General features: G+C 42.5%; 1 protein-coding gene across 1 annotated transcript in view; it reads left to right on the forward strand.

Annotated features, from left to right (window-relative positions):
• Positions 1 to 19,807, forward strand: part of LOC125302399 (caM kinase-like vesicle-associated protein) — a gene marked incomplete at its 3' end in the record, with an annotated part of 86,619 nt that overhangs the window by 28,711 nt on the left and 38,101 nt on the right. The window contains exons 3-8 of the mRNA XM_048255551.1: positions 1,690 to 1,821; positions 3,278 to 3,352; positions 4,489 to 4,627; positions 6,237 to 6,357; positions 11,623 to 11,698; positions 19,204 to 19,340. Coding sequence (XP_048111508.1) covers positions 1,690 to 1,821; positions 3,278 to 3,352; positions 4,489 to 4,627; positions 6,237 to 6,357; positions 11,623 to 11,698; positions 19,204 to 19,340 — 680 coding nt within the window. The remainder of the gene's footprint in view (positions 1 to 1,689; positions 1,822 to 3,277; positions 3,353 to 4,488; positions 4,628 to 6,236; positions 6,358 to 11,622; positions 11,699 to 19,203; positions 19,341 to 19,807) is intronic.

Below are 19,807 nucleotides of genomic sequence, written 5' to 3' on the forward strand. Positions count from 1 at the left end.
ATCTAGGTGATATTGTTAACATTTATTTTGTATTTGGCCTTATCGTGTATGACAAAAGCCCAAAGTTGGAGACCGTGTAGACATTTGCTTCAATTTCAAAACCGGATTACTCTGGAACGGCTATAACTTGTATAAGGGAATGCTTTACACCTTTGTGTTCGGTAAGTTCTGCTGTTTATTCTGATATACGATTTGTAATTTCTTGTATGAAAAGTTTGTGGGATATTCCACCATGACGAATGGGTGTGGAGATGTCCGTCTGTCTGCCTCATAGGTCTTAATAGCAGCGTGTCGCGGGCCGGATTAAAATAGCTATACGGGCCAATTCAAAAGAGAACTATTTAGGTGAGAATATTAGCCTGTGAAGATATATAGAGATCCACAGATCTCACTAGATTTATGTCTATGCAGTCATCCTGAAATAATCTAGCAGTGGCACATGAAAGCATAGTGACAGTTGCTTAATGGTAGTGAAGTGAAAGTGAAGCTGCACCAGTGCCTATGCTATGCTCTTGATTGGCGGCTCACGAAGTTGTAGAACTTCAAATCAGCGTGATTTACCCTTATAGGCTGGTTACGTTAGGCTACATGATCCCTACAGACACTTTCTTATTTTTAACCGTCAATAAGTATGAAAATTAGACCGGATCTGACATTTTGTTGTGGTTAATTTCCATCCCTGACACACACACAAACACACACACATCCTGATCCATGTACAGCATCACACACACACACACACACACACACATCCTGATCCATACACAGCATCATACACACACATATGTGTGTGCCTATGTGTGCCCCTATGTGTGTGCGTATGTGTGTGCCTATGTGTGTGTGTGTGTGTCTATGTGTGCCTATGTGTGTGTGTCTATGTGTCCCTATATGTGTGCCTATGTGTGTGCGTATGTGTGTGCCCCTATGTGTGTGCCTATGTGCCCCTATGTGTGTGTGTGTGTGCCTATGTGTGTGCGTATGTGTGTGCCCCTATGTGTGTGTGTGTGTGCCCCTATGTGTGTGTGTGTGCCCGTGTGTGTGTGTGTGTCTATGTGTGTGTGTGTCTATGTGTCCCTATATGTGTGCCTATGTGTGCCCCTATGTGTGTGCCTATGTGTGTGTGCCTATGTGTGTGCCTATGTGTGTGTGCCTATGTGTGTGCCTATGTGTGTGTGCCTGTGTGTGTGTGTGTCTATGTGTCCCTATATGTGTGCCTATGTGTGTCCCTATGTGTGTGCGCCTATGTGTGTGTGTGCCTATGTGCCCCTATGTGTGTGCCTGTGTGTGTGTGTGCCTATGTGTGTGCCTGTGTGTGTGTGTGTGCCTATGTGTGTGTGTGTGCCTATATGTGCCTATGTGTGTGTGTGTGCCTATGTGTGTGTGCACCTATGTGTGTGTGTGCCCCTATGTGTGTGTGTGTGTGTGCCTATGTGTGTGCCTATGTGTGTGTGTGCCTATGTGTGTGCCTCTATGTGTGTGTGTGTGCCTATGTGTGTGTGTGTGCCTATGTGTGTGCCTATGTGTGTGTGTGTGCACCTATGTGTGTGTGCCTATGTGTGTGCCTGTGTGTGTGCCCCTATGTGTGTGTGTGCCTATGTGTGCCCCTATGTGTGTGTGTGTGCCCCCTATGTGTGTGTGTGTGTGCCCCTATGTGTGTGCCTATGTGTGTGCCTGTGCCGTTCTCTGCAGGGAGGAGTTCTGTGAGATCTTCAGGGCCAAAGACAAGAGCACGCTGAAGATGTACACCAGCAAGAGGTTCCTGAAGAAGGATGGGAGGAAAGTGCGGAAAGCTGCAAAGAATGAAATCTTCATCCTACAGATGTAAGTGTTCTAAGAATGAAATCTTCATCCGCTGAAGTGTTTCACACTAATCACAGAGTACGCGTTCTATTTTTCCCTCAGGCTAATTCAGAGCACATTTGTAGTGTTGAGGAGCGTAGTGTTGTACTGAGGAGCGTAGTGTTGAGGAGTGTAGTGTTGTACTGAGGAGCGTAGTGTTGAGCTGAGGAGTGTAGTGTTGAGGAGTGTAGTGTTGAGCTGAGGAGCGTAGTGTTGAGGAGTGTAGTGTTGAGCTGAGGAGTGTAGTGTTGAGGAGTGTAGTGTTGAGCTGAGGAGTGTAGTGTTGAGGAGTGTAGTGTTGAACTGAGGAGTGTAGTGTTGAGCTGAGGAGCGTAGTGTTGAGGAGTGTAGTGTTGAGCTGAGGAGTGTAGTGTTGAGGAGTGTAGTGTTGAGCTGAGGAGTGTAGTGTTGAGCTGAGGAGCTGAGGAGCGTAGTGTTGAGCTGAGGAGTGTAGTGTTGAGTGTAGTGTTGAGCTGAGGAGTGTAGTGTTGAGCTGAGGAGCTGAGGAGTGTAGTGTTGAGCTGAGGAGTGTAATGTTGAGCTGAGGAGTGTAGTGTTGAGCTGAGGAGCGTAGTGTTGTACTGAGGAGTGTAGTGTTGTACTGATGAGCGTAGTGTTGAGCTGAGGAGTGTAGTGTTGAGGAGTGTAGTGTTGAGCTGAGGAGTGTAGTGTTGAGGAGTGTAGTGTTGAGCTGAGGAGCTGAGGAGCGTAGTGTTGAGCTGAGGAGTGTAGTGTTGAGGAGCGTAGTGTTGAGCTGAGGAGTGTAGTGTTGAGGAGCGTAGTGTTGAGCTGAGGAGCGTAGTGTTGTACTGAGGAGCGTAGTGTTGAGCTGAGGAGTGTAGTGTTGAGGAGTGTAGTGTTGAGCTGAGGAGCGTAGTGTTGTACTGAGGAGCGTAGTGTTGAGCTGAGGAGCGTAGTGTTGAGGAGCTGAGGAGTGTAGTGTTGAGCTGAGGAGCGTAGTGTTGAGCTGAGGAGCGTAGTGTTGAGGAGCTGAGGAGTGTAGTGTTGAGCTGAGGAGCGTAGTGTTGAGCTGAGGAGCGTAGTGTTGTACTGAGGAGCGTAGTGTTGAGGAGCTGAGGAGTGTAGTGTTGAGCTGAGGAGCATAGTGTTGAGCTGAGGAGCGTAGTGTTGAGCTGAGGAGCGTAGTGTTGAGCTGAGGAGTGTAGTGTTGAGGAGTGTAGTGTTGAGTTGAGGAGTGTAGTGTTGAGCTGAGGAGTGTAGTGTTGAGGAGCTGAGGAGTGTAGTGTTGAGCTGAGGAGTGTAGTGTTGAGGAGTGTAGTGTTGAGCTGAGGAGCGTAGTGTTGAGCTGAGGAGCGTAGTGTTGTACTGAGGAGACAAACACACACCCACACACACACACAAACATACACACACACACACACACACCAGATACACAAACTGCCCTTATGACTCACATTTCTCTTTGTCTCCTTCTCAGGGTGAAGCACCCCAACATTCTCCAGCTGGTGGACGTCTATGAAACCAGAAAAGAGTACTTCCTCTTCCTGGAGCTGTAAGTACTTCCTCTTCCTGTAGCTGTAAGTACTTCCTCTTCCTGTAGCTGTAATACTGCATTCATGACTCATCCTGACCTCCGACTCAAAAAAGATGACTTGAACACAGAGTTGGATGACTTGAACACAGTCGGTTCGGATTTTTTGCTCAGAAACTTTTCAGGCAGAAATCTTGTACCCAGAGTTACCTGATTTGACGTCAAAATCATACTTTCCAATCTCAATGGCATCCATTGCAACAAGACACAAACCCCACTCTCACAACAACACAACAAGACACGAACCCCACTCTCACAACAACACAACAAGAGACGAACCCCACTCTCAATACAACACAACAACATTACAACACAACAAGAGTGAACCCCACTCTCATTACAACACAACAACACAACAAGAGACAGGGTTAGGGTTAACCCTAGGTAGCAGAGAACTGGGTTAGGGCTAACCCTAGGTAGAAAAGAACTCTGAAGACAGCAGTGTTTTTAATGTCCTCTTTATGTCTGCATGAGTCTAGTGTTGCAGATTCCCCTCATAGATACCCATTCATTTATGTTTCCTCCTTCATGAAGTCAATATATTTGGTTCGGTCCTGCTGCCTTGCCATTGCCCAAGCAACTCTGGATGCATTTGGACTCTAATTAAAGCAATTTAATGTATGTGCGTGTGTGTGTGTGTTTGCATATGTGTTTGTGTGTGTGATTGAGCGTGTGTGTGCTTGACTGTGTGTGTGTGTGTGTCGGTATGTGTGTGTGCATGTGTTCTTGACTGTGTGTGTGTGTGTGTGTGCTTGAGCATCTGTATGTTTGCATATGTGTTTGTGTGTGTGTGTGTGTGTGTGTGCATGAGTTGTTGACTGTGTGTGTGTGTGTGTGTGTGTGTGCTTGAGCATCTGTATATTTGCATATGTGTTTGTGTGTGTGTGTGTGTGTGTGCATGAGTTCTTGACTGTGTGTGTGCATGTGTGTGTGTGTGTGTGCTTGAGCATGTGTGTGTTTGCATATGTGTGTGTGTGCATGTGTTCTTGGATGTGTATGTGTGTGTGCTTGAGCATGTGTGTGTTTGCATATGTGTGTGTGTGTGTATGCATGTGTTCTTGGCTGTGTGTGTGTGTGTGTGTGTGTGCACATTACAGGGCCACAGGTAGAGAGGTGTTTGACTGGATCCTGGATCAGGGATATTACTCCGAGCGGGACACCAGCAACGTGATCCGGCAAGTGATGGAGGCCCTCGCATACCTGCACTCTCTCAACATCGTCCACAGGAACCTCAAGGTTAGCACCCCCTAAGGGCCACAAACTAGACTTGTATTTCTCCCTGGGGATCAATAAAGTATCTATCTACCTATCTATCTATATAGACATGATTAGAGTGTATCTGAGGTGATGGTGTTATCTACACTGTATCTGAGGTGATGGTGTTATCTACACTATATCTGAGGTGATGGTGTTATCTGAGGTGATGGTGTTATCTACACTGTGTATGAGGTGATGGTGTTATCTGAGGTGATGGTGTTATCTACACTGTGTATGAGGTGATGGTGTTATCTGAGGTGATGGTGTTATCTGAGGTGATGGTGTTATCTACACTGTGTATGAGGTGATGGTGTTATCTGAGGTGATGGTGTTATCTACACTGTGTATGAGGTGATGGTGTTATCTGAGGTGATGGTGTTATCTACACTGTGTATGAGGTGATGGTGTTATCTGAGGTGATGGTGTTATCTACCCTGTATATGAGGTGATGGTGGTATCTGAGGTGATGGTGTTATCTACCCTGTATCTGAGGTGATGGTGTTATCTGAGGTGATTGTGTTATCTACACTGTATCTGAGGTGATGGTGTTATCTGAGGTGATGGTGTAATCTACACTGTATCTGAGGTGATGGTGTTATCTGAGGTGATGGTGTAATCTACACTGTATCTGAGGTGATGGTGTTATCTACACTGTATCTGAGGTGATGGTGTTATCTGATGTGTACATGAATGTAAATGTCTGGAGCATGAGTGCAGATGAGTGTGTGGTCTAGATGAGTGTGTACTCTAGATGAGTGTGTACTCTAGATGAGTGTGATGTCTAGATGAGTGTGGTCTAGATGAGTGTGTACTCTAGATGAGTGTGTACTCTAGATGAGTGTGGTCTAGATGAGTGTGAGGTCTAGATTAGTATTTGGTCTAGATGAGTGTGATGTCTAGATGAGCGTGTACTCTAGATGAGTGTGTACTCTAGATGAGTGTGTACTCTAGATGAGTGTGGTCTAGATGAGTGTGAGGTCTAGATTAGTATTTGGTCTAGATGAGTGTGAGGTCTACATGAGTACTATATGTGGTCTAGATGAGTGTGAGGTCTAGATTAGTATTTGGTCTAGATGAGTGTGAGTCTACATGAGTACTATATGTGGTCTAGATGATGTGTGGTCTAGATGAGCGTGTACTCTAGATGAGTGTGAGGTCTAGATTAGTATTTGGTCTAGATGAGTGTGAGGTCTACATGAGTACTATATGTGGTCTAGATGATGTGTGGTCTAGATGAGTGTGAGGTCTACATGAGTACTATATGTGGTCTAGATGATGTGTGGTCTAGATGAGTGTGAGGTCTAGATTAGTATTTGGTCTAGATGAGTGTGAGGTCTACATGAGTACTATATGTGGTCTAGATGATGTGTGGTCTAGATGAGCGTGTACTCTAGATGAGTATGAGGTCTAGATTAGTATTTGGTCTAGATGAGTGTGAGGTCTACATGAGTACTATATGTGGTCTAGATGATGTGTGGTCTAGATGAGTGTGAGGTCTACATGAGTACTATATGTGGTCTAGATGATGTGTGGTCTAGATGAGTGTGAGGTCTTCACACTTGCTGTGTTTTCTGCATTTGTTACTCAGCTGGAGAACCTGGTCTACTTCAACCGCCTTAAACATTCTAAAATTGTCATCAGTGACTTCCACCTGGCCAAGCTCGAGAACGGCCTCATCAAGGAACCGTGCGGAACTCCTGAGTACCTGGGTAAGACCCAAAGGGCAGTTTCCTCTCTCTTGTAGAACACGCAGCACATTCTGGTGTAGAACACGCAACACATTCTCATGTAGAACATGCAACACATTCTGGTGTAGAACCATAGACTGTAAAAAATATGGACAAAGCGTCTGTGACATCACCCATAGATTTAGGCCGTTTATGGGGGGATATGGGCAGTGCCATCTTGGAAAATCTTGGGAAATCCTAACTCCGCCCAACTCCCAGCCAATCCATATATGGGTAAAAGGGCGGGGCTTTGTGTGTTGGCCAGTGGACCCGCTTCTTCAGCCAAGCAGCTGCAGTTACCTGTAACGTTAGGCCTACAAGATGGACTAGCACAGACTTCGCTGTAACATAATTTGCTGGTAAGTTTGATCTGCTAACATGAAGTTCATGTATGTTTCATAATGCCATGTTCAGACACCTTATAATTTTGTATGCTGAACAGTAATATTTGGGTGAACGGTTGAAAGGTTGAGAATGAAGAGTTGAGTTTGCAGCTTCTATGTAAAATAAACTAACGTTAGCTATCCCTCCCTTGCTTAAGTTACGGTAAAATAACGTAGAGTAATTTAGAAGTTTAACTTTACAGGTTCACCAGTTACGTTACTGACAAAAATGTATCTTTTCCTTTATTTTTTTGTGATTAATGTTACCCATCACATATGCTCAGTGGCAGGCAGCCATTTCATTGTAACGTTAATTATTTTACAATAACATCAGCTAGCTCGCTGTATTCTGTCAACTTGTTGGTGTGAATTGATAACAAAATCGTAGTAGCCTAGGGTATTAGTTGTACATAATTACTTATTTTGATTAACTCTTAATATCACGTTTTGGCAGTATACCATGGGGAAGAGGTGGCAAGGAGGTCCATGGGCTCTAACCTGGGACTAGAGGTCCAGATGAAGTGGTTTGGCTGGGGTGTGGTGATCTTGAACCCATTGAGACTGTACATTTCACTTTATGTCTATTGATGGACTGTTACACCTACCCCTTACTTATGCCAAACCTCATTTATGTTCTTTAAACATCAGAAAACAAACTTACTGTTGATGGCACTGAATTTGCACTTGGAAATGTTAATGGAACTGTTCTGTGAACTGTGAATTACATTTAACTCATTAAAACTCATGCCAAACCAATATTGCCTGTCCTCTCAAAAACATTTATGACTGTTGCTCCTACAACAACTTCAGTCAGTAGGTTGAATTGAAGACCCAGATGCAGAAGTAAAGGTGAATTATTTGTACTTGTATATCTTGAGCACTACAGGTAACTACTGAATTTGTGAAACTAAAATAACAAAAACTAAAATGTACTAGGGCAATTCCACGCAAAACGGTCGCGTCCATAACACCAACTAAATGGAATGGTATTTGCATGATGCGAATGATTATGTGAAAAGTTTTTCATGTACGTTCTACAACCAAGAAGAGTGAATGCTCAAATGTCAAGTAGCCTAATCATCATTCACATCATACCATGGCATTGTGTTGGCGTTATGGACGTGACAGTTTTGCGTGAAATTGCCCACTAAGCTAGTGCATAGTCAGTACATATTAGATCACTTTAAAGACGGACAGATGTAAATGTTGTAAATAAGGTAATAATCAAGGGGTCTGCTGGTGACAAAGTCCTTAAAGTCAGAAGCTGCCACTGCTCAACAATGACTTGGTCGCTCCATCTGGTAGGATTTCAAAATGTTCCAGATCTGAAAATAGAAATATTGGTACATGTCACATCCTTGAACTTACTGCTTATGCAAACTATGAACAAGTGCTCACAAATGAAGCTAAATGTATTTTTATATGGCACTCATAGACTGTTGTGGCAATATATGACCACAACTTATAAGATTTATAAGAATTTTTAGATTTATAAGAATAAGATTTGCAGACTTATTCGCAATATAGTTATAATGAACAAACTCACAGAACACTTAGCTGAATGGGGACAGGACAGGCATATTTAACTATTGTTCATGCCCTGTTTATGCGGACTCTAAGCAAAACAAATTTGGTGTATGTAAAGTTCTGTAGAATAACCTTTTGTTGTATTTTTGTGTTTTCAGTGAAACAGTGTAAGCTCATATCTACACCCTATTGAGGTAGTCATTAACAGTTAGGCCAAGGTCCAGTCAAACACTAGTCAGCCACTGATGCCATATTGTTTAATTATGCAATCTGTATCCAACCAAAACCTGCATTTGAAGGCATAATACAACTGCTTTCCATGTGTGACTTATCAAAAGATGCTAATGATAATTATTTTCATAATTATTGCACAGATATGACCTGGACTGCTCACAATAAAAGGCCACTCTAAATGTCTGAAATGCATTCATGTTTGTGCAGTATATCAGACATCCCAACCTGCAAAAAACCATTTCAGGGACCCCCCCCTAAATAAATAAATAAATAAATAAAAAAAATACTTTAGCCTTCTTAGATACTGAAATAATGATGAATAGCCCATGTTTGTTAATTATTTGTTTCTACTCAACACACCAAATAAGGAAGGCCTATAGTTAGAAATTGTGATAATAAAATATGTAGATTTTGGTAGTTTGGTATTTATGTAGCCTTGGCAAATAGTCATCTAGTAGGCTAGTCCTGAATAATATGCACATGAAATGACACGGGAGCGTACCTATGTTCCCCAGGTCCTATGTTCCCCGCCTTGTATCTGACCACGGAAATTGCGTGGGATATGCTTGCGAGTGCACATTTCGTGCACAAACGGTAGCAAAGTGTATTTTTCTGTCAATGTTGCTTGCCGTAGCACACCAGGTAGACCTACACATACGCGCACGGTGCAATATTGACACAAGCCAGAAGGGCGATTTTCCTAACTTCCACGTTGAGTATAGCGGAGTAAAAGAATAGATGAAGAACATTTTTTATAACATAGGCCTACAATGGTTTTACTGTGTAGTGCTTCTTTACTGAATATAACGAGTTCAAAGTTAACATTCTAGGTAACTTCGCATTGTCTGCTTCAGCACTGAATTGAGGACAGCAACACACACGAGCTGCACCTCTCACAGAAGAAACGCGCTACAACTACATGCCTTTTTAAGTTGATATTTAATTGGTTTGTTTTGTTCATTTTTCCGTTCGCTGGCACGCTGCAGGGGGGACTGCACGTTGCTCCGAAGCCCCTATTGACTGACTCGTCAATAATCCAAAAATGTCCCTTTGGGTCTACAGCCCTGTATAGTTTGATATCTCTTTGTTCCATTCAAATTAATCCCATTCTTCCGACAGCTCAACCAAAGGCTATTTTAGATCACTTCCTTCACCTCTTGTACACTAAGAATCAACAATGAGATGCCAAGTGCAAAGACAATGACAAGCTTAGGACTGAAGCCATGCAGACTCGGCTAGATTTAAACACAGCAGGCCGTTGCAGCAAGACAGTGAGCCAATCCTAATATCATAGGAAAACAGGTGGGGCTGTGTCATTAGGCTGATTGCCACTGACACTGTTACATACAAGACTTAAGTGTCTCAATTAAATCAATTAAACGTGACTACATCACACTGGGCTCCGCACTGCGCCTCTGTGCAAAGAACTTCAGTTCGCGGCGCCCCCTCTTCCTTCCCTCATCACAAACAAAGTGTTTTCCACCAAAAGCTGTCACCGGTCCGCACGTCTGTTGTAACTGTGTTGACTGAAGGGATTGTGTGTTTCTGGTTAAATAAAACGGATATATGTGAGTGTGTGTATATGTGAATATTTTCCTTATTTATTGATGTCATAAGCATGCTTTATAGGTAGCCTAAGTTAAGTTTATGATATAGCCTAGCATTATTAACTTAAACTCGTCTCTCTTAGCATCTGTTGAACTTTCTTTTCATCTTCTGAAATTATCGATGCGCATTAAACCACATATAAGTCAAGCAGCTATTTCAAGCAGCTACTGTTACAATTAAATCAATTAAATGTGACTATATCATATTGGGCTCCGCACTGCGCCTCTGTGCAAAGAACTTCAGTTCATCACATCACAAACAAAGTGTGGGCACGGAGCAACAACAACCCGCGCCTTGCCGTGACGCTCCTGTTCCTTCTGAACTGAACTGAAACAGGCCAATCAGGATGCTCTCTGTCTTGAACAGGCACACAGCTACCTCTCTCTCTCCACACAGCTACCTCTCTCTCTCTTTCTCTCTCTCTCTCTCCATCCCCGTCGTGTGCGCGCTACACTCAGATGCACACACGATTTGAAGTTTCGGTCTCGTGTGTGCACTCTTGCTCGCTCGCTCTAGATTCCGGGATATTTTATCTAATTTGCGGGCATCAGGGAGCCACTATCAATATGCGGGAGACTCCCAGAACTTCCGGGAGACTTGGGATGTCTGGTATATGCTAATGATGTCTGGAATATACAATCAGGTTGCTCCATTTAAATGTATGAAAAATGTCAAAGTACCATGGAATCAGTGCTGAAGTGATGCTTCTGAGTGTCGACTACACAGACGAGAATTGAAGTTAGAGTCCAGAGCCCTCTCCAGCACCCAGCCTGTCTGGATCACATACAGGGAATCTTTGCATAGACAAGAAGTGTTCGTTCAAATTTGTGTTTAACAAATAAATAAATCAATAAGAGTTTCAAACGTCAATTATAACTAACACCAATTATGGTAACTAGCTATCGCTCATCGTTGCATGGATCGCAGCTCCATGTTCAAATTATACGGTCAATGGTTCATAGCGGTTCACAACTTTACCTCAGTTAGCCGACAAGCAGCCGTTTAATGCTTTTTGTCTTACTTATGGCTAGTATGACAAACGTTAAGCTAACTCACAATGAGAGCACAATGATTTTCACTAACAATAACTTTATTCAAGTTAACTAAATTTATGTGTGTGCTTCTGCCATTCGGTCATCATTTTCGATATTAACTTAGTTGAGGCGATTTGACGCTAACGTAACATTACAGTGCCCAGTAACATCGATGCTAAATAATCCTAACATCTACGTGAAATAGTAGTGTAATGCATGTGACTGACCTGAAAAAACTGGAGCCTTCTTCTGAAAGTGTCGGTTAGTAGGCTTCAATTAATAGCTTAGCAAACCATTTTATGTCGGCTTTTTGAATAAAGATGTTCAGAAAAGGATGTGGTAACTTTGTGTAGAATCATGGCTGAGACGTCTAAGTTTCAGGGTGTGTGTATATTTGTGTGTGTGTATATATGTGTGTTTGTATATTTGTGTGTGTGTGTGACCCCTGTCTTAACTCGTAGCCCCGGAGGTGGTCGGGAGGCAGCGATACGGTCGCCCTGTGGACTGCTGGGCCGTGGGAGTGATCATGTACATCCTGTGAGTTAAGCACGCACACACACCTAACCTTACACGCACACACGCACGCACGCACACACACACACACACACACCTAACCTTACACACACACACACACACACACACTACTGGAAGCAACTGAATCCATGCATTTCCACTGAATTATTTTTGGAATCTGATCCCTTATCATACCTGTTCGTTCGTACTCGTCGCTCGACATATCGTGACTAAATTCAAGATGGCGTCGAACGGTAAAATTCCTTAAGGTACTGTCTGTATAAATCGTCTTGTAAATAAATAAACTACCTGTGCTTTCTCAAGTTCTCAATGTCTCGTTTTAAATGTCAAGGCCCTCGGAAGTCTACCAATTAAGTATGGAGCTACTTTGAGCCTCGTAAATGGTGTAAAACAGTGATTTATTTGCATGGCTAGGCCGATGCCCGAGGCCCCCCCAACGAAAACCTGTTGGTAGCATTGTTAGTGCAGAGGACAAGCCGAGATGAGCTACAGTGGGTCCCAGTTAAGAATTGACACTTCATTCACCATCAAGGCGATTTACGCAGCTGGGTGAAATGTAAGTACAACTGCTGTGGGCTGTGATTGGCCGAGTTTTCAGTGCGTTTCTCTGTGTTTTTAGCAGCCCCTGCAACATGCTAGTCCACTGTAGCCGGGGCACCTGCAGGAATTAATGCTATGTTACGCACACCCATCACCCCAAAAAAAAAAAACATTTACTCGTGAACAATATTTGTCTGTTTTAGGTCCATGCATTGGTCAGTCAGCAAAAAAGTAGCCTACATAGCATAACAACATCCACATGCAATAATACAACGACAACGTCTACAATGACCTATTCATTTGGACAACTTGATACAGCCCTATACATGCTAAAGTTACCTTTAGTTTTGTTCTAGCGTAACGTGACGTCTGGCTTTAGTGCAGTCTAACGTTCTGACAAGCACACCAATTGCCTACCTTGTTCTTTTCCATCTGGAATAAGTCCTAGTGTTGCTGATTCCATCCTTTCTGATTTTGTTGTTTAAAACTTGTGATATCCATGATGAGTATTGAGTTCGTGAATTAGCTCAACATTGTGTGCTGATAACCATATATAGATAGCCGAGTAAAAGAAAACAACAAGTAGCCTATTGCGTGCCTGCGTGCGTATTCTCTCTCCTGCTCAAACAAAATGTGTTCACTAACTTTACGTAGTAGAAAATGGTAAATAGCCTGATGGCATGCAGCTAATGGGATACTGTGCATAGTTGGGAAGGTATGGTAGGCCAATTTGGTGTGAATACACACACACACAAGGGAAATTTTCTCTCGCTGTTGAGTAGCCTGATGGTACGCACAGTGTGTACAGACGTACACCTGCAGGCGTGCCTGCACTGTAGCCTATAAGCTTTGTACATAATGTTAAACATAGTTTTGGATTCAGTGGCAAGATGTCTTGATTGTACAGTGCCTGTCTCTCAGTAATGTTTTAAAATGAGAGCTTCGTCAGCTGGCAGTAGGCTACTTTGTCGGCAGTCATGAGAAGTTTGCTTGCTAACAGAACATAAATATGCTGCCCAGAAACCTCGTGAATAGTTCTGATTTGTTTTACTACACTAACAATGTTAAATATAGCCTTTGCCTACAGCATCTCCTCAACAGTAATGTTAACAACATGACATTGAAATGTATAGTCTGGAATCGAATCATTCACCTGCTTAATCCAAGGGGCGGGCAGAGAATTGTCTTTCAAACTGCCTAGGCATGCAATAGGCCAGCCTTCACGACCATATCCGATCCGATTCGGCAAAAGGGCAAATACATCCTTCTTGAAAGGAATGACTTAAGTGCATTGTGTTGCTCAACTTTCAAAGAAAAGCACAAGTCCAACTCCTCCAAAGTTGACGCCAACGCCGATTCAAACAACAGCTCTTAGTTAAGCCATAGCCACCTTCCTTGTTGTTCACCGTCGCGGGATGTCGTTATCCTGTTAAGCCCGCCTTAAGACTCTCTAACAAAATAGAGCGCTGTGATTGGAGAACATCCACGGTGTTAAGCCAATAGAAATTCCTATGGTTCGATACTAGACGTACAGGCTGAGCAAATTAATTTGCCACCGCTAGGGTGCGTCTAGATTTCTAGGCTACAACATGACAGCATTCATATGACAAAGGAAAACTAATTCGGTCACTCAAGACTGTGCCACAGCAATCAGTGTAGGCTACAGTCCTACCCAATAGGCCTACTCGAAGCAGATAGCGTTGTCTGACGGTCGAGTGGGTTAATGCGCGTATTTCCAGAACAGTTCTGCAACTTTCAGGCAGTTCTGAGTTTGAATCTAGGCAGGAGCAGAGCCATATAAATGCCTAGGCCTATTGTTATAATTTTTTGCAAGGTGTTGCTCCTGGCAATACTTGTTTATAAGACGTTTAGTGATTAGTTGATAGCTGTTTTTGGGACACGTTAAACGTTCTTTATAATGAGCGCATACGGGGAGTAAAACGACTGTTACGCGCTGTTACAACTGTAGGCTACAATGATTGCAATACAAAAATATGCGCGTGTTAGTTTAATTAGTTTTGTGATGTTTTGCACTTTTGCCTCATGTGTTTTCAGGTTTGAGGGCTTTTTTGGCAAGATTGACTTTGGTTAGACTCTGACAGATGCATGAACTTACGTGCATGAAATCATGCGATAGCTTACTTTACACATAGCCAAGGCTACCGTCGGTGCATTTTAGTAGCCTAGTCTAATAAGCTACACCAGCTTGTCTTTAAGAGGGGAAATTGTATAGCCTATAACATTAGCTGAGTCACATATTTGGCCATATGGTGTTTATCATAGGCTACATCACGAAACCAAATAGTGTAACAAAGGCGAACACTTTAACAGGGGAAATTAATTGGGCATGAATCATTGTGCTGAACGGTAGGCCTATTTGTCAATGAGCAGAAACACACACGATATTCAAACTGTTGATAAGATGTGCACTATGGAAACTGGTCTGTAGGCTAACATTGGACAAATAAATGACACTGACTCGCCATATCCTTACTCTGAAAAAACATTGTCTTGCTTTGCCGCAAACTCAGCAATGAAATCATAGGCCAGTTTGCAGGTAGCATAACATCTTTTTCAATTTATAGAAGGGAGAGCTTAGTCTCTCCTGTGACATTGAGGTGCGCAAATAGTTTTTAATAGCCTGTTCAACTTCGAAAAGCTTGACCCGATGCCAGTCACTGATCGCAATTTCAAATTTCGGGAAGCTTCGTTAAATCTTTTTAAGTTTTAAGTGCAGTAGGCCCCTATCTGCCCCCTTTGGAATTATATATCGAGCCTATTATAAGGTCCAGTGCGTTATGTCCTGGGATTCGGACGTGCTCAAAAAGAAAAGAAAAAACACTTTTTTATAGACGGTTATGAGGAGCAATATGAGTCTGAACTCCGTGTCATTCAGACTCAACCCTCTTGTTGCTTTGATATCTTGAAATTGTGTAAAAAGTGAAATTTCTACAGTAGGCCTACAACATGCAACATGTTAGGCTGGGCTACTCTTGTACAGGTAAATGTTCAACAATTGCTGGTGTGCAGGCTATAATCAATTAGCTAAATCATTTGTCCAGCTGTTTTAAAAAAAATTAATGCTACATTCAAACGCAAAAGGTGCTTTGATATCTTTTTCGTTTGAACGTCGGCAAGCAGGCATGCTGCAGTTGCAATGAATGAGGATAATTGGTTTTATCTGCGGATTTATTTTTTGCATTATTTTGAATATGACTCGCTCCAGTCTCAACAGCACGTCTACTTTTTCCACACGCATCTAAGTTCTAACACACATCCCCTCTCGCTTTCTCTCTCTCCATCCCTGCGCACAGCACTTTCTTAAAGGAGCTGCACCATTTTACAACAATGGCATCTACATTTTCATATGAGAATGTTTTGTCTGTTTAAGTGTAAGCTTAAACTACCGTGATCAATTTAAGTTCCCGTGCCCCCGCTGAAAGTCTCATGCACTTATCGTTACACTATCACATCTATAAGTAACCGTGACAAATAGGGTATAAGACATATAAACTCACGCTATTGTATTATCATATATGTTTGGTAATGGCTCACTGCGGCATGGAAGCAGTTAAGTCAAGTCGCATCAAAAATAGTTGTGGCAGAACTCCCAAGTGACACCTTGTGGTTGTTTGTGTCAACTGCAGTTTGTGCCATTTCTGCTGAGATTCTGCGTGATTCATGAAGGAACCCGTCCAAATTTAACTGGGACCCAGTGTATGAGACATACGTTTACACTCGGTATCATGTTTCAACACACTTTAGGCCAAAACCACACCGGAATTCTCCTTTAAGTGACTTAATCACTTTCCAGAATGTCGCTGGATTGCTACCACAGTCAGACAGATTGTTCAAATAATAGGTAGATTTAGCCCTTTTCACAAAGTAAGTGCATGTATTTCTAAGATGTCTGAAAGTTTGCCAATCTCCATCACTACCAGTGGATCTTGCCAATGCCGAAGCTTTGTTTCTTTGAGAAATAATCTCACCTAGATCATGACTGAACCGAGGGTTACATCTATTTTTTATCCTAAATCTCTTAAAAGGGGCATGTTTATCTGCTAAGGTGTTACAAATAGTCTGGAAGTTTCCAATGCAAGTTTAGCATCTGGAATAAGATTTAAAGAAGTAAGGTCACTGGCATGTAGATCATGTAAAAATGCCTGCATAATAATAATATTTACATACAGAGACCCTGACCTTTTTCTTCTGCCATCTCTAATGCAGCCCACAGGACAATGATCAATGAAATCCATTGGGAATACACAGCTATGCATATAATTATGAGGCTTATTTGTAAGAATGAGATCTAACAGGGATGAACGACTGGGAATTTTCATATTAGGTCGTGTGGGTTCTGTGACTATTTGGGTAAGATTTAACTCATTACACACATGTTTTAAATCATCAGCTGCTGGAGACATCCAATCTAGGTTAAAGGAGAATTCCGGTGTGATATTGACCTAAAGTGTGTTGAAACATGATACCGAGTGTGAACGTATGTCTCATCAGATTCCAAAAATAATTCAGTGGAAATGCATGGATTCCAGTTTCTTCCAGTAGCAGCAACTGGAATCCATGCATTTCCACTGAATTATTTTTGGAATCTGATCCATTATCATACCTGTTCATTCTTACTCGTCACTCGACTTAACGTGACTAAATTCAAGATGGCTGCAAACGCTAAACTTCGTGAAGGTACTGCCTGTATAAATCGTCTTGTAAGTAAACTACCAGTTTCAAAGTTCTCAATGTCTCGTTTTAAATGTCAGGGCCCTCGGAAGTCTACCAATGAAGTTTGGAGATACATTGAGCCTCGTAAATGGTGTAAAACAGTGATTTATTTGCATGGCTAGCCCGATGCCGAAGCACCACCATTGAAAAAGCTGTTGGTAGCATCGGCTAACTAGCGCCAGATTTTGGAGTGCAGGGGACAAGCCGTGATGGGCTATGAGACGTATGTTCACACTCGGTATCATGTTTCAACTCACTTTAGATCACACCGGAATTCTCCTTTAAGGTCCCCTAAAATGACAGCTTCAGAATTATCTAGAGAAGTGAATTGCTCTGAGAGACTGTGTAGTGCGTCAGGATTGGCAGAGGGTGGACGATAAACGCCCACAATAACCAGAGAACAGCCACCGAGTTTTACGTTAATGGCTAATAAATCAAACTGACCCAGGACAGAGGTGATACACTTATAGAGAAGCTTAAACTGTTTCTAACATAAATAGCTACGCCACCACCCTGTTTAAAACTCTATCAGCTCTACAAATATTGTAACCATAAAGGGAAATATCTGAGTAATTAACATTGGTATTCAACCAAGTTTCTGAAATGACAATGACATCAGAGTTGGAGTCATTAACCCACAACTTTAAAATGTCCATCTTTGGCAAAAGGCTCCTAGCATTTATGTGAACAAAACCAAGCTTTTTACGTGTCTTAAAATCTTGTGACAAGTCCGATATAGGCATACCCAAAAGACGATCTCCAATATCAGATGAGCGCTCACCAGCAAAAGTTAGTGCGCTGCATGTTTAAAAGTGTCTTTTTGTTGTTTATGTCCATTTTCGCAGATGATTCCTTTTTCTTTACACTTGTAATCGCTGGGGCATAACTTCGGTAGATGCGCAATATCCCCGTCGCCCGGCAGAGGTGGAGCACATTTTCGCTGATAGCCGCGTTGATAAATGACAACTGCAAAAGTTGTAGGGCAGTGTATCGAAGGGCCAACATCATCAAGGCATGCTCAAACTGACACAGTCCAACGGGAGCTATGCACAAGCTGCGTCCTTCTGCGTTAGGCCAGCTGACAGTCCACCGACTAGATCAGCCACCGATGTCTCAGCTGAGAGTCTACCGACTACATCAGCCATTGAAGTTCATAGATTGAATGAGGAGTACTACTCCCAACTGACAGTCAACCGACTGAAACAGCCACTGTGTCCGTATGCTGATGAGTTGGATAGCAAATGTTACGGAGATAACAGTCTTTCAATGGATGCAGCGTCTTAGGCAAAAACAAGCAACAAACTACCATGGAAAGGGAAAAAAACGCAACAAAAACAACGAACGAGTTGATATGTTAACGAATAAAATATACAAATCAGAAAAATATGTAAATCAAGTTATGTAAATATTAGAAAATAATCAAACAAAAATAGGCCAAATGGAGCGGCGCATCTTGCCAGCGTCCCCGTTACTAGACAACACTTAGACGCCCCCACGTGTGCCAGTCTGCCAGGGGGCCCCCATTGGCCATTTAAAAACATAATTTGTTCAAATGTATATAAGATAACACAACTTAACTTCACTGTACCCAAAATAAATATGTCAAATAGTAAGACGCTGATTGGGTAAATATACGTCATACAGGTCAGTTGGACAGCTGATTGGGTAAATATACGTCATACAGGTCAGTTGGACAGCTTGAGCAAATGTCCCAAAGAAGGCACCAGAGCAGGGGCTCCAAACCGAAAGGCTCTAAGAGCTACAGAACAGCGACACCAACAGCTGCTGCCGAGCGTTTGAGTGGCCTAAAGCCAATAATACTACTACTAATAATAATAATATTAGCTTTATTTACACAAGGAAAAGATAGAGAGCTGTCATGCAAGGGAGGCTAACAATGTTAACAATGACAACATAATCTGAATATTAGTGTTCACGTATGATCTAGTTTATGATTTAGTCTATGATCTACTATGATCTAGTCTATGATCTAGTTTATGATTTAGTTTATGATTTAGTTTATGATCTACTATGATCTAGTCTATGATCTAGTTTATGATCTAGTTTATGGTTTAGTTTATGATCTACTATGATCTAGTCTATGATCTAGTTTACGATCTAGTTTATGATCTGTATTTAATTTCCTAGCCCATGTAACCTAACTATGATCTAGTCTATGATCTAGTTTATGATCTACTATGATCTAGTTTATGATCTGTATTTGATTTCCACAGGTTGTCTGGCAATCCACCCTTCTACGACGAAAGCGATGATGATGATTATGAAAACCATGACAAGAACTTGTTCCGGAAGATTCTGGCGGGGGACTACGAGTTTGATTCTCCTTACTGGGACGACATCTCCGACTCAGGTCAGCAAGAGGAAGAGTGTGTGTAAGGTTGTGTGTCCATAACTCAGGGTATGTGTGTGTGTGTGTGGGTCCTTTGTCCTTCTGTCTGTCCGCCTGTCTATTTGGGGGCAGCTGTGGTCTACTGGTTACGGCTTCGGGCTTGTAACCGAAGGGTTGCCGGTTCTATCCCCGACCCAGTAGAAAAAATGTGGGCGGGGGAAGTGGTTGAGTACTGCTCTCCCATGCCCATATGCACCTAACTCCTCACTGCTCCCCGAGCATCGCTGTAGCAGGCAGCTCACTTTTCCGGGTTAGTGTGTGCTTCACCTCACTGTGTGTTCATTGTGTGCTGTGTGTGTTTAACTAATTCACGGATTGGGATAAATGAGACCAAATTTCCCTCTCAAGATCAAAAGAGTATATATCCCTGCTGAAAAAACCAGCCTGACCAGCTAAAGGTGGTTTGCTGGTTGACCAGCTTGTTAACC

Source organism: Alosa alosa, chromosome 10 (genome assembly GCF_017589495.1).
Source record: "Alosa alosa isolate M-15738 ecotype Scorff River chromosome 10, AALO_Geno_1.1, whole genome shotgun sequence".
Classification (NCBI taxonomy): domain Eukaryota; kingdom Metazoa; phylum Chordata; class Actinopteri; order Clupeiformes; family Clupeidae; genus Alosa; species Alosa alosa.